Raw genomic sequence first — 27,547 nt, forward strand, 5'->3', positions numbered from 1 at the left:
TAATTGTATGATATATGGAACAGTCAGCAGGTATGCTACAACATTCCAATCAACAATATACTTTCTCTGTAGCATATTTGTATCATGTGTAATATGGAAACAACATGCATCTGAACTGGGGATTGTATCTCTTCTTAGTGGAGTGTGAAAAAGATGAGGCAAGTGTAAAAGCCTACTGTCATAATGTGATGTGGTACTGATAGTATGCCTATTGTGTAAGTTGTACTAGTATTAGAGTAGAGTCTAAATTACAGATACAGTCAGAAGAGTATGCTCCACCCATGAGTCTGGTTCCTCTCTTGGTTTCCTCCTAGGTCCCTTCCACCTAGGGAGTTCTTCCTGGCCACTGTGCTTCTGCACTGCTTTTCTTTGGGGTCTAGACCGGGTCTCTGTCAAGCATTTTGTAACAACTGTTGATGTAAAAAGGGCTTTATAAAATAGGTTTGATTGAATTTGATTGACATACAAATGTCACACACAAAATGTTTTCTCATTGTTATTTATTCTTTGTTGACAAGTGCTGATTACTATATTACATTCACCTGCATTTTGAAATGGAGAGTTTAAAATCTAAAAACAGCAAAAATGACACAGACTGAGGGGACTGCACCCTTCACAAGACAAACAGACAGATATTTTCAAACCATTATTGATTGCCCGATGACACTTAGAAAACACTTTTCCTCCAAATCTATCCTCAACCTTTATTCTTTGTCCTTAGGTTTCAAAATAAATCTAATCAATATATCCCTCTGAATTTAGGCTATCAATTGCTTTAAAAAAAAGTAAATCAAGGTTTGAGAAAAAGGACAAAGTTGAGTAGGCTACTAAACCAATTATTCATCAATAAAGACGTTAGCTGCCTGTTTACAAAATGTACAGTAGGTAAAAACAACTTTCTCTTTGCAATCCAGTCACCATCACAAGTCAGTCAACAGAACTTTTGTTGTTTTTAAAACCATTTTTACTCAATACTAAACTTCATTAAAAGTTTGCAACGATAGAGGGGAAATCATAAATATAAGGTCTCTTTTATATCCTTACAAAATATGAACCCTCCATTTATGAACCATTTGGTTGCTTCCCAATTGGCGCCCTATTCCCAACATTAAAAGGAATAGGGTGTTATTTGGGACGTAGACTTCGAACCTTTTGAGAATAATGTGACACACACGCACACACAGGGCCTGGATCCAATCCACCGACCACTTACAAACGGTGCCATGAAATTGTATTGTTAATTTACAGGCATTAATATTTCCCTAAATAAAGCACATAGTTAATGCAGAAAATATGTGTAAGACATAAAACAAAGATCCTTATTAACCAAAGTCATTACAAGAGCATTCAGTTCAGAGGGATAAATTATTCCAGGCAGGACTTCAGTGGAAAAGGACATACAGAATCAGAAAACCTGGGGATTTTTTTTGTTACAAAAGTAATTTGTCTGTCCCACTCAAACAAAAACGTTGAAAAAAAATACCCTGTTCTTAAAAAAAAAAAAGATTTGTAAATAGATTTTTTATATTAAAATATATGACTTAAAATATATTAATTTCTTTAACTAGTCAGACATTTTAAAAAACGAGATCTGATCTTTTAGTTTTCATGAGGTGACTTTGGCATGTTACCATGGAAATGATTTCTATAAAATATACCGGTACTCAGCAACTATCTTTAGTTTTAGTCAGATCATTCAAAAATATGATTGATACATTTAGATTTTATAATTACAATCACCATGCATACCAATATTATGTGCCTTTGCTTTATATGTAGTAAACTGTACCTCTCTATCACCTATACTTTGAATGGTTTCTTGATAGTACAGCATTTAGCGTTTAAATACACATTTTTGCGTAGTTTCTTTTAGAGATATAAACTGTTTTGTAATAAAAACATATAACATTGGATATAATGTTGGATATGCTGAAGCAACGTACATAAAGCTTAGATAGAGAATTCATTTCTAAATATAGCTTAAAGACAATATTTAAAAAGCAAAAGAATAATACATTTTACTCCCTTCTTTCTCTGAGTGTTTTAACTGTACATCAGGGCTAATGATTACGTTGCTATCCACAAACAAGCATCCACGTATGAAACATAATGAGACAGAATATCTTTCAGTCGAGGTTCAATGAAGGTTCACGGTGTCGGTAAAACTTCACCAATGACCTTAGACTGAAATGGGAAAGATCTTAATTAGTAGCCTTGCCGCAGATCTGTTAGTACTGTATTGACAACTCCTATGGCCACTGTCATAAAACAATACTACAAACAGATCTGGAACCAGGCTACTCAGCTTGCTCCTCGAAGGGCACTATTTATCAGTGAAGTGCTTTAACTTTTCAACACCATGTTAAGAGTACGAAGGCTGTACACTACTTGTATAGTGTGCACTACATGTACAGTGTACACTACATGTATAGTGTACAGTATACACTCAGTAGAGCTGTCATTCAAGTCCTTTGCCCAGTAAGTGTTAGTACTTAGAAAAGCTAAGTGCAATAATTGTGACATTTTTTATAATCAAAATAATAATTTCAAATATCTATTCTCTTGTTATATATCTGTAAGACTGTTTCTAGTACTGTAAATGTGTAAATGATTGATTGCAACCTTTAAAATCGATATAAATCCATATATTTGTACTCCCTCACCTACACGCAAACCCATTGAACTCCCTTCTTCACCTTTTAAAACATCACAACATAAACTCCACAAGGAGGAGTGGCAGTCTTTAACATAACAACAGTGTTATTACGTTCTACAAAAATAGCAACATTCATTTTTTTCTTTCCTTTTAAAAATCTAAACTATCTTTACAAAAATATAGAACAATAACATGTCCAAGTGCAAAGTATTGCCAAGATTCAACATGTCTCAAGTCTGAAAGGTGCAGATTTGATTTGAACTGTTCAAAACAAAACTACTACTGTGAATTGCCCAAAACAAACCAGTCTTTCTGAGATGGAACAGATTAAACAAGACTATGATCGTCTAGCGTAAATGCTTTGCCTCTCCACTGAAAACCATGGGTTGGGTTTAGTATGGCCACTGTGCATTTTACCCTGGTAACCATGGTTCGGGTCAATTCCACTTCAATTGAATCAATTCAAGAAATAAACTGACTTTGCAATTCCCCCTTTTTTCTGTGAGAAAATTAGAATCGGAAATCAAATCAGTTTACTTCCTGAACTGAAATCGAATTGACCCCAACCCTGCTGGTAACTACTTCTTGACAATGGTAGATTACTTGATGCTGACTTGTTCCTTGGTGCAACAATAAAGATTTGAAACAAATCATTTCTACATTTCTAACATTCGTTTTATCGTACCACTAGACATGAGACACAGAGTTTCGAAGGGCCAATGCAATCGTCATGGCAGAAGGCCCCACACCCTTTACACATGATCATAGCTTTGAGTCGGCAGTAGCATTTCGACTGAACGTCCTCTATACCAGATCCCTCCATACACCCCTGCTCTGGAGACCCCTCCCCCTGGTTTATGTGGTCCAAAGGGTGACCGGCAGGTATGGTAGTGACGGTCACTGAGAAAGACATGACACTGCCGGTGCCACTGCCGCTGTCCCCACCACTACCTGACACAGAGAGGGAGGTGCTGGAAGCGCTACCTGAAACAGCAGCACTGTGGTTCAGACTCAGAGTATGAGGTACAGACATGCTGATGGTGCCACTGTAGCAGGACCCCACCATGGATTCCTGATTATTGATTGGAGGTCTCTGGGTTTGAAAGGCAGACGGATGCTGGTAAGTACTGGTGTGACTGGGGTCCACGGTCCCCATGTGGGGAGATACAGATACCCGATATGGCTCAGAATGACCACCCTGTTTACTATTGCAAAGTTCCAGGTGCCTCCTGTGCTGTGATTGGGTGAAAAGGTTGGTTTCTTTGGCTCTTGCAGAAGTGCCACTGTCTCTCTCTGTACTGGCTAAACTGTTGTCGTGCCGTTCCGGTAGACAGCCCTCCACTGATGGAAACTCAGACTTTATCCTGGAACAGCGCTGAAAGCCCAGAGCTTCACCCATTTTTGTGATTGAGAAGCCCTGCTGTTCCATCTTGACTCCTCCGGCTGAGTTGGAATGAGAATGAGGCTTATTCTCCACGGACTCCTCCCCATCGTTAGCCAGCACCTCTCCCTCTGTGTGTTCTCTCTTCAGATTGGCCAGAGGGGTCAGTGAGGTGTTGGCGGTAGCCAATGGGTGGGAGCGTTTACTGCTCTCTGAGCCTCGCCCGTACGTGGAAACATTGAGGAGATAGTGCCCTGACATGGCAGGCCTGGACATCCTCTTCCTTCCAGGGAACCCAGCGGAGAACCGGGGATGGTCCCCACACTCCTCCTGGTGCCCTAGATTGCAGGCTCCAAACTGGGCACGCTGAGCCTCGCCTGAGACCCCATACGGCTGGTTCTGGTGCTGCTGGGTGGCCCTCTGCATCAGAGCCCTGAGGATCTGCTCCTGGATGTCTTTGTTAGGTGTTTCCCTTTGATGGTGCTGGAGCTCTGCCAACTTACCTGCTCTTGTTCCAGGTATGGTGGAGGGGGAGCGGCCTATAGATCCTTGCTGTTTGGATCTACTGTTGTCCTCCACACTACCAGAGTGTAGGTACTGACTCTGGCTTTCACCACTGGCTGTCCCAGCTGTGCTGTGGGACTTTATCTTCCATTTGTCATCATGGGAGGGTTTGGCCTGGGTCAGCTGGACCTCTGCCTTGTCCAGCGGCTTGGGGAGGATCTGTTCCAGAGGGACCTCTTTCCCCTGGAGGAGAGACGTGACCAGGGGGTTGTTGGCTGGGATGAAGTGGCTAGCCCTGGCTGCCATGGAGCCTCCAGATACATACTGGCTCTTCACATCACACACAGATGAAGTGAGGCTAGAGGTTGACTGGGGACCTGATGGGTGTGATATAAGTTGAGTGTTCCCATGTTGAGGCCTCATCAGAAAACCTGGGCTCATGTTACCAGCAGAGTAGCCTCTCTGTCGGTCATCAGTGAGAGACGCTCTGCTGGTATTAGAGCATCTTTGAGACAGGCTAAGGTCAAAGGGCACAGAGGAGCCTGATTGGACAGAACTGGAGTGGGCTGGTGTGGTGACTGCATCGGGTGATTGACAGGTAGATTGACCAATGGTGCTGCTTGCTGGCAGCTTGGTGGTTGACTGAGATTGGGTGGAGCTTTGGGTGGAGGAGGAGGGTCTGGAGTGGAGGGTCTGGGCTGAAGCTCTATGGTTTCCTTGCTCTCCACTGCCTCCTCCTGGTCCTGGGCCTGGTACTGCACCTTTAGAGAAGGAGCTTGCTGCAGCTGCTGCTGCACGTTGGGTCCGGGCTAGCTGGGCTTTAGCCTTGATGTCAGCCAGAGTGCGAGCACCAATGCGTCCAGGGCTAGGACCAGGGCTAGGACCAGGGCTAGGACCAGGGCTAGGACCAGGGCTAGGACTGGGACTGAGGGAGACAGGGAGAGGCGTCCTAGGGGACACCTGGGTTGGAGACACAAGGACTGGGACTGATAGGATTTGCGACACAGTAATCTGAAAAACAAAGTGAACAAGACATTTAAAAAAAAATGTGTGGGCCTTCCTGGTGTTAGTAGACACATTTGGTCTAAATTTACCTGACACTTTTATTCACCACAAATACATTCCAATACACAATATTAAATTGTTACCTGAAGCGGAGGCACTCTCTGTGCTGTTGTTACTGTGGCTGCTGGAGAGGTTACCACAGATACTGCTGGTGGAGTGATGCGGGCCCTCTTCTCTGGAGTCAGCTCTACTTCCTGTTCACTGGATGAGGACTTCCTTTTCAACGGCTCCGGGGATGGGGTGGTGGGTACAGGTGTGGTTCCAGGGGTGGATACAGGGGCGGATACAGAGGTGACTGACACAGGGGCTGAGGCTTCTCTCTCTGGTGTAACGTCAACATCTTCCCTCCTCTCCCCACTATGCTTGTCCACGCCCAGAGGCTCTGGAAGGTCGATGGGCAGTGATGAACTGAGCTTAATCTGGGGGCAGACCTCTGGATGACTCTCCTGGGCAGGGGATGGTGGGATCTCAGGGTACGGGGGGATCTCAGGGGATGGGGGGATCTCAGGGGACGGGGGGATCTCAGGGTACGGGGGGATCTCAGGGGACCGTGGGATCTCAGCGGATGGTGGTATCTCAGGGTATGGGGGGATCTCAGGGGACGGGGGGATCTCAGGGGACGGGGGGATCTCAGGGGACGGGGGGATCTCAGGGTACGGGGGATCTCAGGGTACGGGGCGATCTCAGGGGACGGGGGGTTCTCAGGGGACGGGGGGATCTCAGGGTACTGGGGGGTGTCTGGCTGGGCTTCTTTCAAATCCTGCTCCTCATCTTCCTCCTTCTGCTTCTCTCCAAGTGGAGTAACCGTTGAGGTTGAATCCACCACATCATGTCTCCGCACAAGAGCTGCCTCCACTGCCTCTATAGGTAGGGATAAACCTCTACTACGAGTCCTGTGTCTGGGGTACTCAACCTCCAGTGTCTTCTGAACAATCTTTACTGGCAGCACCGGAAGTACAACAGGTGGGACTGCTACTGTTTCCTCTTGAACAGGCTCTGGCCTTGACTTGGTAGGTTCTATGGGTTTACATGTCGGGTTTATGGGCAGTGATGATGATCGGAGCCTCCTCTCTGAAGAGCGAGTCTGGCAGCTGTTCGATGGGATCTTGGCGTCTTGCAGTACTTGGCCAGCAGGACGTGGCTGTGATGGAGGAGACGACTGGGCTTTGGTGGCTGAGAGCTCCAAACTGAGACCAGACTCAAGCAGCTCTTTGGATTCCTCTAAGCTGAGTCCAGAGCTGGATAGAAAGAGAGGGAGGGAGGGAGACATAGAGAGCGAGAGATCAGCCAATTGCATAAAGAAAGGATAACTCAAGAATGTTTAAAGTATATAAATTACAAGTAGCAAGTTTGGTCTCTGAGAAATAAAGCTTGATATAACAATAATTGCTTTATATTTTAAAGATTCCAGCCCTGAAAAAAATGACTTACTTTTCACCATAGTAGTTCTCAAAGAAGCTCTCCTTCCAATGCTCCACCTTCTTCCCCTTCTCAATCTCCTGACGCATTCTCAGCTGCAACTCAGGAGTGAACTCACCTGGGTGGTTTGGAAAATATAAAAAGGTTTACGAGACATTTTTTTTAAAGTTACAGAAACACAATCACCTGGTCCAAGCTCTGTTTGTGTGCTCTTGCCAATGGTCATTAATCAAGCCAAAGACCATCAAGCAAGAGATCACCAACAGATCTCGGATCAGGTTAGAAGCACTGACCTTCCGCCAGTCGTTCCTTCCAGGACTGAGCTGCTGATGTGAAAAACTCATTGTTTAAGGCAGAACTGGTTACCTTCAACAGACCATCCATACAGGCCTAGAGATACAGACAGAGACGCATCATCACTATTATCACCATCATCATCACTAATCATCATCATCATCATTATCACTAATCAACATCATTATCACTATGATCATCATCATCACGAATCATCATCATCATCATTAACACTAATCATCATCATCACTAATCATCATCATCAACATCATTATCACTACAATCATCATCACTATCACTATCATCATTATCACTATAATCATCATCATCAGTACATAAAGAGAGACTCACCATGAGATTATGTCCTGCAAATACCTGGGGTGTATTCATTAGTCGGATCCTGTTACAAAATGTTTTGTCTGTTGCAAAACAATTTGCAACAGAAATCATTTACCGTTTACCCCAGGAACCAAACAGAGCAAACGGAACAAAACGGGGAGTAACCGACCTGAAAGTGTCCACCATAAACTTTAGTTTTCTTTGCAAAACATTTTCCATCTGGAGTAAACGGTTTCCATTGCAAAATGTTTCGCAACAGACTAAACATTTTGCAACAGAATCCGAAAAATGAAAACAGGAATTATACAGGTGGACGATTACAGGAATTAATCGCATGTTGAGTCTCTTGATTTTAAACCTCTATGTTGCTAGAGACCTGATGATATCTAGTATGGCCCCACCTGTTGGTCGACCTCAGGCAGTAGCGTCAGTAGCCTCTCTTGGCACTCTGTGGGCAGAACAGAGAAGGTGTGTTTGTTGATTAGGGCACGCAGATTGGTGTTAACCAGGATAGAGTCTGGTGTCTCAACGTCTATCTCTGCACACTTGGTACGCTTCAGTTGCCCTGGAGACAACAACACAAGAGAAGAGTAAAGAGAAGAGTATGAGTCATACAAAACAACAAGAGAGGATACAGAGACTTGGTACTATACTGAGCCTGGTCCCAGATCTGTTTGTGCTGTAGACAACTCCTATGGTTGTTGCTATGTTTGACGTGTCATTAACCATAGGAGTTGGCAAGACAGCACAAATAGATCTGGGACCAGTCCAACAGACTGGCATGTATACTGGCCTGCTATATGTAAATGACAAAGACGAGCTGGATGAGTCTACTACTGACGTGCACTGAGTCGACTGGACCTCTGGGACATCTTCCTGGTACCAGCAGCAGGACAGGAGTCTGCTTGGTCAGACAGAGAGAGAGGAACACGATTCGATTGAAAAACAATTTAGCCACACAAGTGGATACACTGCATTTAATATGTTTCCCCCCCCCCTTTTAGAACTTGGATAAGAAAGCCATAACCACACTGCTTTGTATAAGGGTAGAGACGAGTGTTAGACTTGAGATGACCACTGATCACCATCGACAGTGATTGTTTGTGTTTCCTGTAGGCTTCTTTCTACTAAGGATGTATATCAACAACATAGTGTACTGGATATGTGGAAGTCTGTCACCTACCGGACTTAGTGGCAATGGTGTCCGTCTTAAGCAGTAGTCTAGGGCTGGAGGTTGTGGGCATGCCCCCTTGTCTCCGCTGGTTCCTCTGCTGCTGCTGCTTCAGGGCCTGGGGGACAGAGAAGAGGAAGAAGGAACATTATAGATTATTTACCAGTGCCAAGATGAATGTCAGCTCCTGTCTTAGACTCTACGTGGCATAATTAAGCATTAAGGCCCAAGTGGGTGTGGTATATGGCCAATATACCACAGCTAAGGACTGTTCTTAGGCAAGACGCAATGCGGATACAGTCCTTAGCTGTGGTATATTGACCATATACCACAAACCCCCAAGGTGCCGTATTACTATTATAAATGGGTTACTAACATAATTAGAGCGGTACAAATAAATGTTTTGTCATACTCGTGGTATACGGTCTGATATACCACGGTTGTCAGCCAATCAGCATTCAGGGCTCGAACCACCCAGTTTATAATTAACATTTTGAACCAAATGTGTAGTGTATATCATGTGATATATTCCAAACTCAACAAAAAATAAACGTCCTCTCACTGTCAACTGCGTTTATTTTCAGCAAACTTAACAATGAGCAGTATGTCTGGTGGCATTGTCATGCTGGAGGGTCATGTCAGGATGAGCCTGCAGGAAGGGTACCACATGAGGGAGAAGGATGTCTTCCCTGTAACGCACAGCGTTGAGATTGCCTGCAATGACAACAAGCTCAGTCCGATGATGCTGTGACACATCACCCCAGACCATGACGCCACAGACCATCCACCTCTAAATCGATCCTGCTCCAGAGTACAGGCCTCGGTGTAACGCTCATTCCTTCAACGATAAACACGAATCCGACCATCATGAGACAAAGCCGCGATTCGTCAGTAAAGAGCACTTTTTGCCAGTCCTCTCTGGTCCATCGACGGTGGGTTTGTGCCCATAGGCGACGTTGTTGCCGGTGATGTCTGGTGAGGACCTGCCTTTACAACAGGCCTACAAGCCCTCAGCCCAGCCTCTCTCAGCCTGAGCACTGATGGAGGGATTGTGCGTTCCTGGTGTAACTCGGGCAATTGTTGTTGCCATCCTGTACCTGTCCCGCAGGTGTGATGTTCGGATGTACCGATCCTGTGCAGGTGTTGTAACACGTGGCCTGCCACTGCGAGAACGATCAGCTGTCCGTCCTGTCTCCCTGTAGCACTGTCTTAGGCGTCTCACAGTACGGACATTGCAATTTATTTCCCTGGCCACATCAGCAGTCCTCAAGCCTCCTTGCAGCATGCCTAAGGCACCTTCATGCAGATGAGCAGGGACCCTGGGCATCTTTCCTTTGGTGTTTTTCAGAGTCAGTAGAAAGGCCTCTTTAGTGTCCTACGTTTTCATAACTGTGACCTTAATTGCCTACCATCTGTAAGCTGTTAGTGTCAAAATGACCGTTCCACAGGTGCATGTTCATTAATTGTTTATGGTTCATCGAAAAAGCATGGGAAACAGTGTTTAAACCCTTTACAATGAAGATCTGTGAAGTTATTTGGATTTTTATGAATTATCTTTGAAAGACAGGGTCCTGAAAGAGGGACGTTTCTTCTTTTGATGAGTTTAGAATCATCACTATCGCAAATTAGTCGTATTGTCTATTAGGTAAATTATTTTTTTAAATGACACAATGAAAAGTTGCATTAGCCTACATTTTCACGAGACCAAATCATTCACTATTCTTCATTCTTTCTATTTTTACAGTATTTATTATTATTATTTTTTCTTAATTTAACCTTTATTTAACTAGGCAATTCAGGTAAAAACTTTTACGGCTAGGGGTTCCGCAAGCGGAACGTTTCGACAACATCCGGTGAAATGGCAGAGCACGAAATAAAAAATAAAAAATAAAAAATATTTAACTTTCATACAGTCACAAGAGCAATACACCAAATTAAAGCTTAACTTCTTGTTAATCTAGCCATCATGTCAGATTTCAAAAAGGCTTTACGACAAAAGCACACCATGCGATTATGTTAGGACTGCGCCTAACAGGACTCCATGTTACACAATACATTTTTGTTTTGTTCAATAAAGTCCCTCTATGTCCAAAAACCTCAGTTTAAATTGGCATGTTATGTTCAGTAATGCATTGTCTCAAATAACATCTGGTGAAATTGCAGAGAGCCAAATCAAATTACAGAAATAATCATCATAAACATTGATGAAAGATACAGTCGTCTGCTAAATGACTTAAATGTTAATGTTATACATAGGATTAAAGATAAACTTCTTGTTAATCCAGCCACTGTCAGATTTCAAAAAGGCTTTACGGCGAAAGCAAACCATGCTATTATCTGAGGATAGCACCCCATCAAACAAAGACAGACAATCATAATTCAACCCGCCAGGCATGACACGAAACTCAGAAATAAAGATATAATTCATGCCTTACTTTTGACGAGCTTCTTCTGTTGGCACTCCAATATGTCCCATAAATATCACAAATGGTCCTTTTGTTCGATTAATTCCGTCGTTATATATCCAAAATGTCCATTTATTTGGCGAGTTTGATCCAGAAAAACACAGGTTCCAACTCGCACCACATGACTACAAAATATCTCATAAATTACCTGTAATCTTTGTCCAAGCATTTCAAACAAAGACGGGATAAACTGCGTTCAATACCGGAGGAAAACAAAGTGGAGCGTGCTTTTCAGGTCACACGCCTCTATCAAACAGTACACTTCACTCGACCCTCGTCCTGAACAGGGCTACTTCTTCATTACACAAAGGAAAAACATCAACCAATTTCTAAAGACTGTTGACATCCAGTGGAAGTGATAGGAACTGCAAGCAACTGCCTTAGAATTCTAGATTCCCAATGAAACCCCATTGAAAAGAGAGTGACCTAAAAAAAAAAAATCCTGGATTGTTTGTTCTCGGGTTTTTCCTGCCAAATAAGTTCTGTTATACTCACAGACATCATTCAAACAGTTTTAGAAACTTCAGAGTGTTTTTTATCAAGATCTAATAATAATACGCATATCCTAGCTTCTGTGCCTGAGTAGCAGGCAGTTTACTTTGGGCATGGTTTTCATCCGGACGTGAAAATACTGCCCCCTAGCCCGAAAAGGTTAACAAATTCTTATGTTCAATGACCGCCTAGGAACAGTGGGTTAACTGCCTCATTCAGGGGCAGATCGACAGATTTTTACCTTGTCAGCTCAGGGATTTGATCTTGCAACCAGCGCTCTAACGACTAGTATACCTGCCGTCCCAGTATATAACAGTTACAGATGGAAAATAAACCCAATGTCTACTCTGTGTGCCTAACCTTGGAGCCAAATTTTCATCTGACTAGGGTTTATTTTTGCCTAATAAACCCATAAAACTGTTCTTACACACACAGCTGAAAATTCCACAGCATTGCAGATGGAACTCATTACGATCTGCAATCAACTGAAATCTAATTATGCAGAGCACAAAAGGCTAATGGTGCGACCAAAATGGCACCCAATATAGTGTGCTACTTTTAACCAGGGCCAGCAGGGCTCTGGTAAAAAGTTGTGCACTATATAGGGAATAGGTTGCCATTTCAGATGCAAGCTAAGGAAGACCAATGGGAAGGTTTGTGAGGAAATTAATACAACTCAGCAAAAGGTGTTTATTTTCCCCTCTCACCCACACCCCATTGTGTTTTTCAAATAACTTACACAATATGTTTTTGTAACAAAGAAGCGGTTAAATTTAACAAGCACAGTGAACGTCATGTCTGCATTTATTTGACAAAACTGGTATTTTATTAGCCACATTTCAGAAATTAGAGCTATATTAGCACAGGGAGCATCACTGAGACACTGATAGGCACTCAGGAGGCAACAGGTCAGCAGCAGTACCTTGTTTAACCTTTATTAGGTTAGTCTTGTTGAGAAAACATCTCTTTTACATCTCTATTAACCAGTGAAATTGAGACCGAAGACGATGGAGCATCAGCACAGTAGCCTACTGTACCTGTTTGAGGGCCTTCTTGCAGTGTTTCTGTGAAGGAGAGATGAGCTTGCTGCTGGGGACAGAGGGAGATGAACAGCGTGGCTGAGGAGACAACGGATCAGGCGGCAGCTTGGAAGGCCCTGGGAAGGAAACACAACATAGCACAACTTATATAGACAGTCAACAACACATTATTAGGCTTAGAAATGTTCACATCCAAAAAGCTGATAACATCAACATGAAATTGATGTTATTTTAGTGTTTCAGTCCATCTTTAAGATGAATACACCAAAGTAGATGTTTTTTTGAGATCATACACTATCAAATATGTTGCATCGAGTTAATTAATTCATCAAAAGATGAAAACATACACAACAGTTTGCCTTTTTAAACGAAGAATTGTCTTTTCAACCACCAAAAACCCACCTGCTAGTAGCAATATTACTTAAAACAACAGCTATTTCCTGTTTGTTTTTTTACAAGGCTTGCATGTTCATTTCTCACTCACCGTAGCTGTAACCCTTTGACTTGTGTCTCTGTGGTTCTTTTGATAACATTTGCTCTGATTGATTTTTTTTTGCAACGGTATTAAAAACAATAGAAAACAAAAACAGAAAACAAGATGTCCTTGTGTTCAGAAGATAAGCTATTACTTCCTTAACTCATTCATATGTGTACATGAGGAAGTGTGGCTCAAACATCAGTTAAAAAAGACCTATTTCCTGTTATAACAGGAAAGAAATAATGACAGAAATGGCCGAAACTTAAAACTCCTTCTAAAGTGTTACTAAGATGGGAAACAGTCTGATGTATGTACAGTATTTATCACAAGATGTAAAGCTGCAAACTCAATAGTGAAAATAGAAACACCACAATAACTTCATGTTTGGGTGGGCCTGGCACCCAAACAGAGTAACAGTCTGCACTCAAATGAGCATCAGCAACCATTTCAGTCAATTTCAAGCAGTGCAATTATATAGCCTAGTCATCATGGAAAAAGGTGAAGCTGACATACAGGCAACTACCAAAATAATGGAAACACTTGAGAAAACGACAGATACAAAGTATATTGAAAGAAGATGCTTTCCACACAGGTGTGGTTCCTGAGTTAATTAAGCTATTAACATCCAATCATGCTTAGGGTCATGTATAAAAATGCTGGGCAGGCCACGTTTGTCTATTATATTGACAAGATATTAGAGTGACCGCTCTAATAATGTAAATACATGTCCTCAAAGATGAAAGGGGCGAGATCAGGTGGGACCACTCTAACCAATGAGAGGGCAGATACATGTGTACACACCAGGCCATAGAGATAGACAGAGGAATCATCTTTGTATCTGTGCCATTATAGCTATAACAGTTGAGGATGCCTGGTTGTTCTTTAAAAGTAATTTGCCCCTTTCAAAAAATGTAGATCTAAGAACAGATACAGCCTTGGTTCACTCCAGACCTGACTGCCCTCGACCAGACAAAAACATCCTATGGCGTACTGCACTAGTATCAAATAGTCCCTGCGATATGCAACTTTTCAGGGAAGTACGGAACCAATACACACAGTCAGTTAGGAAAGCAAAGGCTAGCTTTTTCAAAAAGAAATTTGCATCCTGTAGCTAACTTCAAAAAGTTCTGGGACACTGTAAAGTCGATGGAGAATAAGAGCACCTCCTCCCAGCTGCCCACTGCACCGAGGCTAGGAAAAACTGTCACTACCAATAAATCCACGATAATCGAGAATTTCAAAAAGCATTTCTCTACAGCTGGCCATGCTTTCCTCCTGGCAACCCCAACCCCCAGCCAACAGCTCCACACCCCGCACAGCTACTTGCCCAAGCCTCCCCAGCTTCTCCTTCACCCAAATCCAGATAGCAGATGTTCTGAAAGAGCTGCAAAACCTGGACTTGTACAAATCAGCTGGGCTAGACAATCTGGACCCTCTCTTTCTAAAATTATCCGCCACCATTGTTGCAACCCCTATTACTAGTCTGTTCAACCTCTCTTTCGTATCGTCTAAGATTCCTAAAGACTGGAAAGCTGCCGAGGTCATCCCCCTCTCCAAAGGGGGAGACACTCTAGACCCAAACTGTAACATCCTACCCTGCCTTTCTAAAGTCTTCGAAAGCCAAATAAATAAACAGATCACCGACCATTTTGAACCTCACCGTACCTTCTCCGCTGTACAATCCGGTTTCCGAGTTGGTCACGGGTGCACCTCAGCCACGCTCAAGGTACTAAACGATATCATAACCACCATCGATAAAAGACAGTACTGTGCAGCCGTCTTCATCGACCTAGCCAAGACTTTCGACTCTGTCAATCACCGTAATCTTATCGGCAGACTCAACAGCCTTGGTTTCTCAAATGACTGTCTTGCCTGGTTCACCAACTACTTCTCAGATAGAGTTCAGTGTGTCAAATTGGAGGGCCTGTTGTCCGGACCTCTTGCAGTCTCTATGGAGGATCCAGAGGGTTCAATTCTCAGGCCGACTCTTTTTTCTGTATATATCAATGATGTCTCTCTTGCTGCGAGTGATTCCTTGATCCACCTCTACGCAGACAACACCATTCTGTATTCATCTGGCCCTTCTTTGGACACTGTGTTAACAAACCTCCAAATGAGCTTCAATGCCATACAACACTCCTTCCGAGGCCTCCAACTGCTCTTAAACGTTAGTAAAACTAAATGCATGCTCTTCAACTGATCGCTGCCTGCACCCGCCCACCGACTAGCATCACTACTCTGGACGGTTCTGACTTAGAATATGTGGACAACTACAAATATCTAGGTGTCTGGCTGGACTGTAAACTCTCCTTCCAGACTCATATTAAGCATCTCCAATCCAAAATTAAATATAATAATAATAATAATAATAATAATAAATATAATAATATATAATAATAAATTAAATCTATAATCAGCGTCCTATTTTGCAACAAAGCCTTCTTTACTCACACTGCCAAACATAACCTCGTAAAACTGACTATCCTACCGATCCTCGACTTCCGCGATGTCATCTACAAAATAGCCTCCAACACTACTCAGCAAACTGGATGCAGTCTATCACAGTACCATCCGTTTTGTCACCAAAGCCCCAAATACCACCCACCACTGTGACCTGTATGCTCTCCTCGCCAGACCCACTGGCTCCAGGTCATCTATAAGTCTTTGCTAGGTAAAGCTCTGCCAAATCTCTGCTCACTGGTCACCATAACAACACCCACTTTGGCCGCCTTTCCTTCCAGTTCTCTGCTGCCAATGACTGGAACGAATTGCAAAAATCACTGAAGTTGGAGACATATCTCCCTCACTAACTTTAAGCATCAGCTATCTGAGCAGCTTACCAATCATTGCAGCTTTACATAGCCCATCTGTAAATAGCACACCCAACTACCGACCTCATCCCCATATTGTAATGCGGTGCGTGCTGGTGGCAGGGAAGTCAGGCGCAGGAGAATGAACTTGGCAAAAATGGAGCTGTTTAATAAACATTTTTAAAAACCTCAGAAAACCAAAGTATACAAAAATAACATAATAGGGTGCAAAACCCGTCGCACACCAGAACAAATAACACACCTACATACAACAAACAATCTCTGACAAGGACATGAGGGGAAACAGAGGCTTAAATACACAACATGTAATGAATGGGATTGGAACCAGATGTGTAGGAAAACAAGACAAAACCAATGGAAAATGAAAAATGGATCAATGATGGCTAGAAGGTTGGTGACGTCGACCGCCAAACACCAACCGAACAAGGGAGAGGGACCGACTTCGGCAGAAGTCGTGGCACATATTGTTTTTATGTACTTTTTTGCCCTTTTGCACACCAGTATTTCTACTTGCACATCATCATCTGCACATCTATTACTTCAGTGTTAATTTACTAAATTGTAATTACTTCGCTACTACGGCCTATTTATTGCCTTACCTCATTACTCCATTTACACACACTGTATGTACGTTTTTCTATTGTGTTATTGACAGTACTTTTGTTTATCCTATGTGTAACTCTGTGTTGTTTTTTGTCGCACTGCTTTGCTTTATCTTGGTCAGGTCGCAGATGTAATTGAGAACTTGTTCTCAACTGGCCTACCTGGTTAATTAAATAAAGGTTGAAATTGAATTATTTTTAAAAGAAAAAAATTGCATCTGTGACAGCACCTCCATACAAACTCTTCATTTCGTGGGCTTCTTTCTTTTCATGGACAGATTTTTGGTGGAGTAAAACCTCTCGCTTCGCCTCTTCCTCTCTGGGACAGGCTATTCCCCCATAGGATGACCATGCCCCATTCCACAGGACACGAGTGGTCACAGAATAGTTTGATGAGCATGAAAACAATTTAAACAATATGCCATTTCCATCTCATTCACCAGATTCTGGAGCTGTGCCTGAGACAGCGTTTTCCACCACCATCAACAAAACACCTAATTATGGAATTTCTCATGGAAGAATATTGTCGCATCCCTCCAATGGAATTCCAGGAACCTGTACAGTATAATCTATGCCAAGGTGCATTGAAGCTGTTCTAGCTCGTGTTGGCCCAACTGTATGTTGGTGTTTCCTTTGTTTTGTCAGTTATCTGTATATCCTAACTCTCCTCCTCCCTCCTCCCCATTGCCTCATTAAAAGGAGAGTGATGTTGTAAATATATTGCGACGGAGTAGCGTACCTCTCCTCCTCCACCGTCCCCTCCTGCCCTCCTGGTTGTTAGCGTTGTAGTTGTTGTTCTCTGTGCTTCTCTGGGAATCAGACAGATTATCACTACCGCCCTCCTCCGACCCCTCCTCAGACAGCTCCTTCACCTCCGACCCCTCCTCAGACAGCTCCTCTGACCCCTCAGACAGCTCATTCACATCCGACCCCTCCTCAGACAGTTCCTTCACCACGTCCCCAATGTCCTTCTATTCACAGACACACAACATACATATATACAGTTGAAGTCAGAAGTTTACATACACATAGGTTGGAGTCATTAAAACTCGTAAAACCACTCCACAAATGTATTGTTAATTAACAAACTATAGTTTTAGCAAGTCGGTTAGGACATCTGCCATTTTGCCACAAGCAATTTCTCTGAACAATTCTTTACAGACAGATTTTTTTCACTTATAATTCACTGTATCACAATTCCATTGGGTCAGAGGTTTACATGCACTAAGTTGACTGTGCCTTTAAACTGCTTGGAAAATTCCAGAAAATGATGTCATGGCTTGAAAAGCTTCTGATAGGCTAATTGACATCACTTGAGTCAATTGGAGGTGTACCTGTGGATGTATTACAAGGCCTACCTTCAAACACAGTGCCTCTTTGCTTGACATCATTGGAAAATCAAAAGAAATCAGCCAAGACCTCAGAATTTGTTTTTTGTAGACCTCAACAAGTCTGGTTCATCCTTGGGAGCAATTTCCAAATGCCTGAAAGTACCACGTTCATCTGTACAAACAATAGTATGCAAGTATGAACACCATGGGACCATGCAGACGTCATACCGCTCGGGAAGGAGATGCGTTCTGTCTCCTAGAGATGAACGTACTTTGGTGCGAAAAGTGCAAATCAATCCCAGAACAACAGCAAAGGACCTTGTGAAGATGCTGGAGGAAACAGGTACAAAAGTATCGATATCCACAGTAAAATGAGTCCAATATCGACATAACCTGAAAGGCCGCTCAGCAAGGAAGAAGCCACTGCTCCAAAACCGCCATAAAAAAGCCAGACTAAGGTTTGCAACTGCATATAGGGACAAATATCATACTTTTTGGAGAAATGTCCTCTGGTCTGATGAAACAAAAATAGAACTATTTGGCCATCATGACCATCGTTAAGTTTGGAGGAAAAAGGGGGAGGCTTGCAAGCCGAAAAACACCATCCCAACCGTGAAGCACGGGGTGGCAGCATCATGTTGTGGGGGTGCTTTGCTACAGGAGGGACTGGTGCACTTCACAAAATAGATGGCATCATAAGGAAGGAAAATTATGTGGATACTATATTGAAGCAACATCTCAAGACATCAGTCAGGAAGTAAAGCTTGGTCGCAAATGGGTCTTCCAAATGGACAATGACCCCAAGCATACTTCCAAAGTTGTGGCAAAATGGCTAAAGGACAACAAAGTCAAGGTATTGGAGTGGCCATAACAAAGCCCTGACCTCAATCCTGTAGAAAATTTGTGGGTGGAATTGAAAAAGTGTGTGTGAGCAAGGAGGCCTACAAACCTTACACCAGCTCTTTCAGGAGGAATTGGCCAAAATTCACCCAACTTATTGTGGGAAGCTTGTGGAAGGCTACCTGAAACGTTTGACCCAAGTTAAACAATTTAAAGGCAATGCTACCAAAACTAATTTAGTGTATGTAAACTTCTGACCCACTGGGAATGTGATGAAAGAAATAATTTTCTCTACAATTATTCTGACATTTCACATTCTTAAAATAAAGTGGTGATCTTAACTGACTTAAGACAGGAAATTTTAACTAGGATTAAATGTCAGGAATTGTGAAAAACTCAGTTTAAATGTATTTGGCTAAGGCGTATGTAAACTTGCGACTTCAACTGTACATATGCCACTTTAATGACTCCAACCTAAGTGTATGTAAACTTCCGACTTCAACTGTACAGTGGGGCAAAAAAGTATTTAGTCAGCCACCAATTGTGCAAGTTCTCCCAGGTAAAAAGATGAGAGAGGCCTGTAATTTTCATCATAGGTACACTTCACCTATGACAGACAAAATGAGAAAAAAAATCCAGAAAATCACATTGTAAGATTTTTAATGAATTTCTTTGCAAATTATGGTGGAAAATAAGTATTTGGTCACCTACAAACAAGCAAGATTTCTGGCTCTCACAGACCTGTAACTTCTTCTTTAAGAGGCTCCTCTGTCCTTCACTTGTTACCTGTATTAATGGCACCTGTTTGAACTTGTTATCAGTATAAAAGACACCTGTCCACAACCTCAAACAGTCACACTCCAAACTCCACTATGGCCAAGACCAAAGAGCTGTCAAAGGACACCAGAAACAAAATTGTAGACCTGCACCAGGCTGGGAAGACTGAATCTGCAATAGGTAAGCAGCTTGGTTTGAAGAAATCAACAGTGGGAGCAATTATTAGGAAATGGAAGACATACAAGACCACTGATAATCTCCCTCGATCTGGGGCTCCTCGCAAGATCTCACCCCGTGGGGTCAAAATGATCACAAGAACGGTGAGCAAAAATCCCAGAACCACACAGGGGGACCTAGTGAATGACCTGCAGAGAGCTGGGACCAAAGTAACAAAGCTTACCATCAGTAACACACTACGCCGCCAGGAACTCAAATCCTGCAGTGCCAGACGTGTCCCCCTGCTTAAGCCAGTACATGTCCAGGCCTGTCTGAAATATTCTAGAGAGCATTTGGATGATCCAGAAGAAGATTGGGAGAATATCATATGGTCAGATGAAACCAAAATATATATTTTTGGTAAAAACTCAACTCGTCGTGTTTGGAGGACAAAGAATGCTGAGTTGCATCCAAAGAACACCATACCTACTGTGAAGCATGGGGGTAGAAACATCATGCTTTGGGGCTGTTTTTCTGCAAAGGGACCAGGACGACTGATCCGTGTAAAGGAAAGAATGAATGGGGCCATGTATTGTGAGATTTTGAGTTAAAACCTCCTTCCATCAGCGAGGGCATTGAAGATGAAACGTGGCTGGGTCTTTCAGCATGCCAATGATCCCAAACACACCGCCCGGGCAACGAAGGAGTGGCTTCGTAAGAAGCATTTCAAGGTCCTGGAGTGGCCTAGCCAGTCTCCAGATCTCAACCCCATAGAAAATCTTTGGAGGGAGTTAAAAGTCTGTGTTGCCCAGCAACAGCCCCAAAACATCACTGCTCTAGAGGAGATCTGCATGGGGGAATGGGCCAAAATACCAGCAACGGTATGTGAAAACCTTGTGAAGACTTACAGAAAACGTTTGACCTCTGTCATTGCCAACAAAGGGTATATAACAAAGTATTGAGATAAACTTTCGTTATTGAGCAAATACTTATTTTCCACCATAATTTGCAAATAAATTCATTAAAAATCCTACAATGTGATTTTCCCCCCTCATTTTGTCTGTAGTGTACCTATGATGAAAATTACAGGCCTCTCTCATCTTTTTAAGTGGGAGAACTTGCACAATTGGTGGCTGACTAAATAGTTTTTTGCCCCACTGTATATACAGTGCCTTGCGAAATATTCGCCCCCCTTGAACTTTGCGACCTTTTGCCACATTTCAGGCTTCAAACATAAAGATATAAAACTGTATTTTTTTTGTGAAGAATCAACAACAAGTGGGACACAATCATGAAGTGGAATGACATTTATTGGATATTTCAAACTTTTTTAACAAATCAAAAACTGAAAATTTGGGCGTGCAAAATTATTCAGCCCCTTTACTTTCAGTGCAGCAAACTCTCTCCAGAGGTTCAGTGAGGATCTCTGAATGATCCAATGTTGACCTAAATGACTAATGATGATAAATACAATCCACCTGTGTGTAATCAAGTCTCCGTATAAATGCACCTGCACTGTGATAGTCTCAGAGGTCCGTTAAAAGCGCAGAGAGCATCATGAAGAACAAGGAACACACCAGGCAGGTCCGAAATACTGTTGTGAAGAGGTTTAAAGCCGGATTTGGATACAAAAAGATTTCCCAAGCTTTAAACATCCCAAGGAGCACTGTGCAAGCGATAATATTGAAATGGAAGGAGTATCAGACCACTGCAAATCTACCAAGACCTGGCCGTCCCTCTAAACTTTCAGCTCATACAAGGAGAAGACTGATCAGAGATGCAGCCAAGAGGCCCATGATCACTCTGGATGAACTGCAGAGATCTACAGCTGAGGTGGGAGACTCTGTCCATAGGACAACAATCAGTCGTATATTGCACAAATCTGGCCTTTATGGAAGAGTGGCAAGAAGAAAGCCATTTCTTAAAGATATCCATAAAAGTGTTGTTTAAAGTTTGCCACAAGCCACCTGGGAGACACACCAAACATGTGGAAGAAGGTGCTCTGGTCAGATGAAACCAAAATGGAACTTTTTGGCAACAATGCAAAACGTTATGTTTGGCGTAAAAGCAACACAGCTCATCACCCTGAACACATCATCCCCACTGTCAAACATGGTGGTGGCAGCATCATGGTTTGGGCCTGCTTTTCTTCAGCAGGGACAGGGAAGATGGTTAAAATTGATGGGAAGATGGATGGAGCCAAATACAGGACCATTCTGGAAGAAAACCTGATGGAGTCTGCAAAAGACCTGAGACTGGGACGGAGATTTGTCTTCCAACAAGACAATGATCCAAAACATAAAGCAAAATCTACAATGGAATGGTTCAAAAATAAACATATCCAGGTGTTAGAATGGCCAAGTCAAAGTCCAGACCTGAATCCAATCGAGAATCTGTGGAAAGAACTGAAAAACTGCTGTTCACAAATGCTCTCCATCCAACCTCACTGAGCTCGAGCTGTTTTGCAAGGAGGAATGGGAAAAAGTGTCAGTCTCTCGATGTGCAAAACTGATAGAGACATACCCCAAGCGACTTACAGCTGTAATCGGAGCAAAAAGGTGGCGCTACAAAGTATTAACTTAAGGGGGCTGAATAATTTTGCACACCCAATTTTTCAGTTTTTGATTTGTTAAAAAAGTTTGAAATATCCAATAAATGTCGTTCCACTTCATGATTGTGTCCCACTTGTTGTTGATTCTTCACAAAAAAATACAGTTTTATATCTTTATGTTTGAAGCCTGAAATGTGGCAAAAGGTCGCAAAGTTCAAAGGGGCCGAATACTTTCGAAAGGCACTGTATATAATATATGCCATTTAGCAGACGCTTTTATCCAAAGCGACTTACAGTCATGTGTGCATACATTCTACGTATGGGTGGTCCCGGGAATCGAACCCACTACCCTGGCGTTACAAGCGCCATGCTCTACCAACTGAGCTACAGTACACACCACCATAAGATAGTTAGTAAGATAGTACACACTCCCATAACACGGACTTCTTTGAGTGCCTCCTAACATTCAGAGCAACGAACAATGATTCATGTGAATGTCTAATTGTCTGATAAGCTCGCTGTGTGAGTCATAATGTTGCTCTACTTTTCAAATGTCCTTCCAAAGAGAAGCAGTGTCATCATAAATTATTTTAACATATCATTTTGTACAATGTAGCACTGACTATTAGTAAAAAATCTCGGGCATATCTGAAAACTCTATGTCAATCTCACTTGTCAGCATTAATTTGTTACATGCGTTTGATTCATAGAAATTACAAACGGACCTTCAGTGTGTAGACCCCCATTCGTCCAGGTACTTTGTAAAAGATCCCTTCTTCACTGCGAGAGTTGGTGTGGAGCATAGCATTAAGACATGCCAGCGGGGAAGTACCACTAGGTAACAGGGGAAAAGGGAACACAGCCAGTTACACTCAATGAAGCAGACAGCTGACTGGCCACCGGAGGGAGGAGACAGTAATGCCTGATTCACAATAAAGAGATGACTTGAACTGTACTGTGCTCGCTCTGACCTTTTGATTTCACATTGCCCTTTCCAGCATAGTTTCTGCAACTATGGTGGAACCATAGTCAGGCCAAGCAGGTCAACCCAGTACAGCTCGGCTTGGCCTGGCTCAGTTTGGCCCTATTATAGTGTGAATCAAGCACCAATGTACTGTATTCTGAGTATAACAGCAACTGATGAAATTATTAGGCTGTGTTGGCTGAAATAACAATACCTAACATGCAATAACATGTTCGTAATGCCATGCTGAAACTTGGTTGTTACAAGTTGTAAATAACATTCAATAACATGTTCGTAATGCCATGCTGAAACTTGGTTGTTACAAGTTGTTGTTACAAGTTGCAAATAACATGCAATAGGATAAATAAAACAACATTTTAGTGAGTTTGTCAAGGGACGGGGTTGGGCACAACTAGCTTTCTCTTACCTTCTGGATGACAAGAATGAAAAAAATTCAACAAAAAAAGAAATTAAATAATTAGAATTATGTGAATGTAATAATTACCAACAAGAAAAGGAACATAAAAAGAGAAAGAACATGAGCAATCAATCATACAATAGGAAATTATTCATAAAACGTCTCAGAGTAGGAATGCTTATCTAGGATCAGGTCCCACCCTGTACATGTAATCTTACTCATTGTGATCTAAAAGAACAAAACTGATCCTAGATCAGCACTCGTACTCAATACACTTTATGAATACGGGGCCCCGATCCTGTGTATCAAAACTGAAGTCCAAACAGAGATGGGGACTAAAGGAAGCTAAAGAAGGTGTCTAAGAAGTAGTCTAAGGTACCTTTCCCTTTGAGAACACACAGAAAACATGAGAACCGGTTCATTTACCTGATCTCTTTCAGTCTCTCCCTCTGGATCACCTGTAGGATCTCTTTGTGGCTCATGGGTGTGTTCGGGTACTTTTCCAATACCTGAAAAAATACAGCACAAAATCTGTCAATGGATTGCAGTGTAATACATGCTTAAAACCACTTGAGGAATGTAAACAACATCTAGCCTATAGACAACAACATGTCCTAGTATTCACATTGCTTACGGTGTTACTACACATTATCATCAACCCACGATTCTATAGTTGTACCTAGGAGTATGAAATTGCTCTGACGTATGAGGTCAAATGAAAAACGCTACAGCATGCCCAAATGAGCAAGCTTCTACTGAGCTGTTCTATAGTTTCGCTGCTGTCATGTCACAGCTCTGACTATGAATACAAGTACTGATTTAGAATCAGTTTAGCCTTTTAGATCACAAGGAATAATATTAGGCAGAGAGGGAGGGCCTGATCCTAGATAAGCACTCCTTCGGATACGACCCCTGAGTTTTTAAGTCATTAGTGGTGTGGTTGATTTAGACACAAAAGTCAACCTCTGGGACTGAGTCTGTCGACAACTCCCGCCCAATGATGTAGCTATGTACTGCATGCCTTTGCCCAGTGTCAAAAGAATAGATGTCTTGCTGGGAATAAGACAGAGCTAAATGACCTCATCAAAACATGATTCACTTCCTTTGTGTGTGTATTTGTGTAAGAAGAGAAAGACTAAGCACGACCATCACACCACCCACCACCATCATAGCCATGAGATGTCACAAAGATTTTCATATGAATAGTAGTCATGTCAGCTACCTAGCAAGTAGCCTGGAAACAAGACGTTGAATTGCATTGAATTGTATGTCAGCAGAAATTAGTGTTTGAATCAGGAAAGTGTCCTCTCATGACATCTACATGCCAACATATTGAATAAAATTATATTTTAAAAGCACTTTACCGGTTGTCGGTGCGGTTGGTTCTTTTGGGGGGGTTGGAATGTGAGAAAAGGAATCCATAGGAAAGTATAATTACATAAAGTTAATGTAATCATACTTTCTTGTTGATATTGTCTCACATTCCTACCAGCAAAAGGACCAACAGCAAGGACAACCAATAAAGTACTTTAAAATATAATTTTATTAAACATTCTGGCTTGTAGAGGTCATGAAAGGAAACTTTAATGGTTCAAACACAAATTTCTGCCCAATGTAGAATTCAATCCAATTCAACGTTGGGTTTCCAGACAACTAGCTAGTAGAAGTAGCTACACTACATGACCAAGAGTATGTGGACACCCGCTCGTTGAACATCTCATTCCAAAATCATGGACATTAATATGGAGTTGGTCCCCCCTTCACTGCTATAACAGCCTCCACTTTTCTGGGAAGGCTTTCCACTAGATGTTGGAACAGTGCTAGGGGACTTGCTTCCAATCAGCCACAAGAGCATTAGTGAGGTCGAGCACTGATGTTGAGCGATTAGGCCTGGCTCACAGTCAGCATTCCAATTCATCCCAAAGGTGTTCGATGTGGTTGAGGTCAGGGCTCTGTGCAGGCCAGTAAAGGTCTTCCCCACTGATCTGGACAAACCATTTCTGTATGGACTTTGCTTTGTGCACAGCCGAAAAGGGCCTTCCCCAAACGGTTGCCACAAAGTTGGAAGTACAGAATCGTCTAGAATGTCATTGTATGCTGCAGCGATAAGATTTCCCTTTACTGGAAATAATCCATGATAATTCATGATCCATGAAAAACAGCCCCAGACCTTTAATCCACATCCACCAAACTTTACAGTTGGCACTATGCATTGGGGCAGGTAGCGTTCTACTGGCATCCACCAAACCCAGATGGTGAAGCCTGATTCATCACTCCAGAAAACGCATTTCCACTGCTCCAGAGTCCAATGGCGACAAGCTTTACACCACTCCAGCTGATGCCTGGCATTGCGAATGGAGATCTTAGGCTCCCGATGAACAGTTCTTGTTCTGACATTGCTTCCAGAGGCAGTTTGGAACTTGTTCGTGAGTGTTGCAACCGAGGCCAGATGATTTTTACGCGCTATGTGCTTCAGCACTCGGCGGTCCCGTTCTGTGAGCTTGTGTGGCCTACCACTTCACGGCTAAGCCGTTGTTGCTCCTAGACGTTTCCACTTCACAATAACAGCACTTGCAGTTGACCAGGGCAGCTCTAGCAGGGGAGAAATTTGACAAACTGACTTGTTGGAAAGGTGGCATCCTATGATACCACTTTGAAAGTCACTAAGCTCTTCACTAAGGACATTCTACTGCCAATGTTTGTCTATGGAGATTTCATGGCGATTTTATACACCTGTCAGCAACGGGTGGGGTTGAAATAACCGAATGCTGGGGTGTCCACATACTTTTGTATATATAGTGTGTGTCAGTGTTTTTTGCTTACAATGCAACAGCAATGATTTGCTAATACATGTAGCTATAGCTAAGCATTTTACTATTACTGAATGGCCAATACAGTGACCAGGTAGCTAAAACGCCTTTATAAATTGTTTATAAACACTACTGATGTACTAACGTTAGCTAGCTAGCTAGCTATAGTTAAGTTACTAGCTAGCCAACTACTGTAGCTTAGCAATGCTGGCTACCATGCTAGCTGTCTTTTATCGGTCATTATTCAACATCAGAGCTTGTGTCCACCAACATAGGGCGATTAGAGCTAAGCTGGAGATCTAACTTGGACACTTGACAACGGGCATGTTTCAATATATTTTATTAATTCTAACATTTTATTCATTAGAGCTAACATAGCTTGCTAACTGGCTAGCTCTACGCTAGCGCAACACTTTGGTGTTTACTTTACAGCGCAAGACAGACGTTATTTTCTCAATAATACGTAGGTAGGTATGCGGTCGAAACAAGAATGATGTCTCTTCGCAATTTCCTACCTACAATTGTAAGCTACATGGACACATTGATATAGCTATTTGCTTTAAATGAAGCCACAAGACTATCAAGCAAATCTTGATGGACTTCCAGTGCTTATCTAGCCGACAAGAAGGCCTTGCATTGCATAAGCAACATTTCGTCTGCACCAGTGGGTCATGAACTCATAAACACAGTTGTACTAGTGGGAGCGAAGGGAAAACAAGCACAACAAACGTTGAATAGAACGAGAGTAAATACCGTTTTAGCAGCTTCTGCCCACGTCCTCCCCTTCTTTTTCTTCTGTCTCTCCCTCATCGCTGCGGTCTTGTACTGATTAGTGTTGAATTTGACAGTGTGCTCCTGTGTTATGTTGCTTTAGTTACCGCGCAAGACCCACCGCTTCTGCCATATTGGTATTTTACTGTAAGGAGAGTGTCATGTGACCCCGAGAGAGATGTCATCTTACTG

General features: G+C 42.5%; 1 protein-coding gene across 1 annotated transcript; it reads right to left on the minus strand.

Moving 5' to 3' along the window:
* Positions 1-483: 483 nt before the first annotated feature.
* LOC118368080 (putative Polycomb group protein ASXL2) lies at positions 484-27,519 on the minus strand. The gene is given in 13 exon segments (XM_052495864.1): positions 484-5,552; positions 5,690-5,836; positions 5,839-6,844; positions 7,038-7,143; positions 7,319-7,415; positions 8,060-8,223; positions 8,500-8,559; positions 8,842-8,947; positions 12,824-12,942; positions 17,477-17,708; positions 23,118-23,226; positions 24,201-24,283; positions 27,338-27,519. Coding segments are annotated over 13 exon segments (4,506 nt in total). The 5' UTR covers positions 27,395-27,519; the 3' UTR covers positions 484-3,332.
* Positions 27,520-27,547: the final 28 nt, after the last annotated feature.

This window comes from Oncorhynchus keta, chromosome 35, assembly GCF_023373465.1.
Source record: "Oncorhynchus keta strain PuntledgeMale-10-30-2019 chromosome 35, Oket_V2, whole genome shotgun sequence".
In the NCBI taxonomy this organism is placed as follows: domain Eukaryota; kingdom Metazoa; phylum Chordata; class Actinopteri; order Salmoniformes; family Salmonidae; genus Oncorhynchus; species Oncorhynchus keta.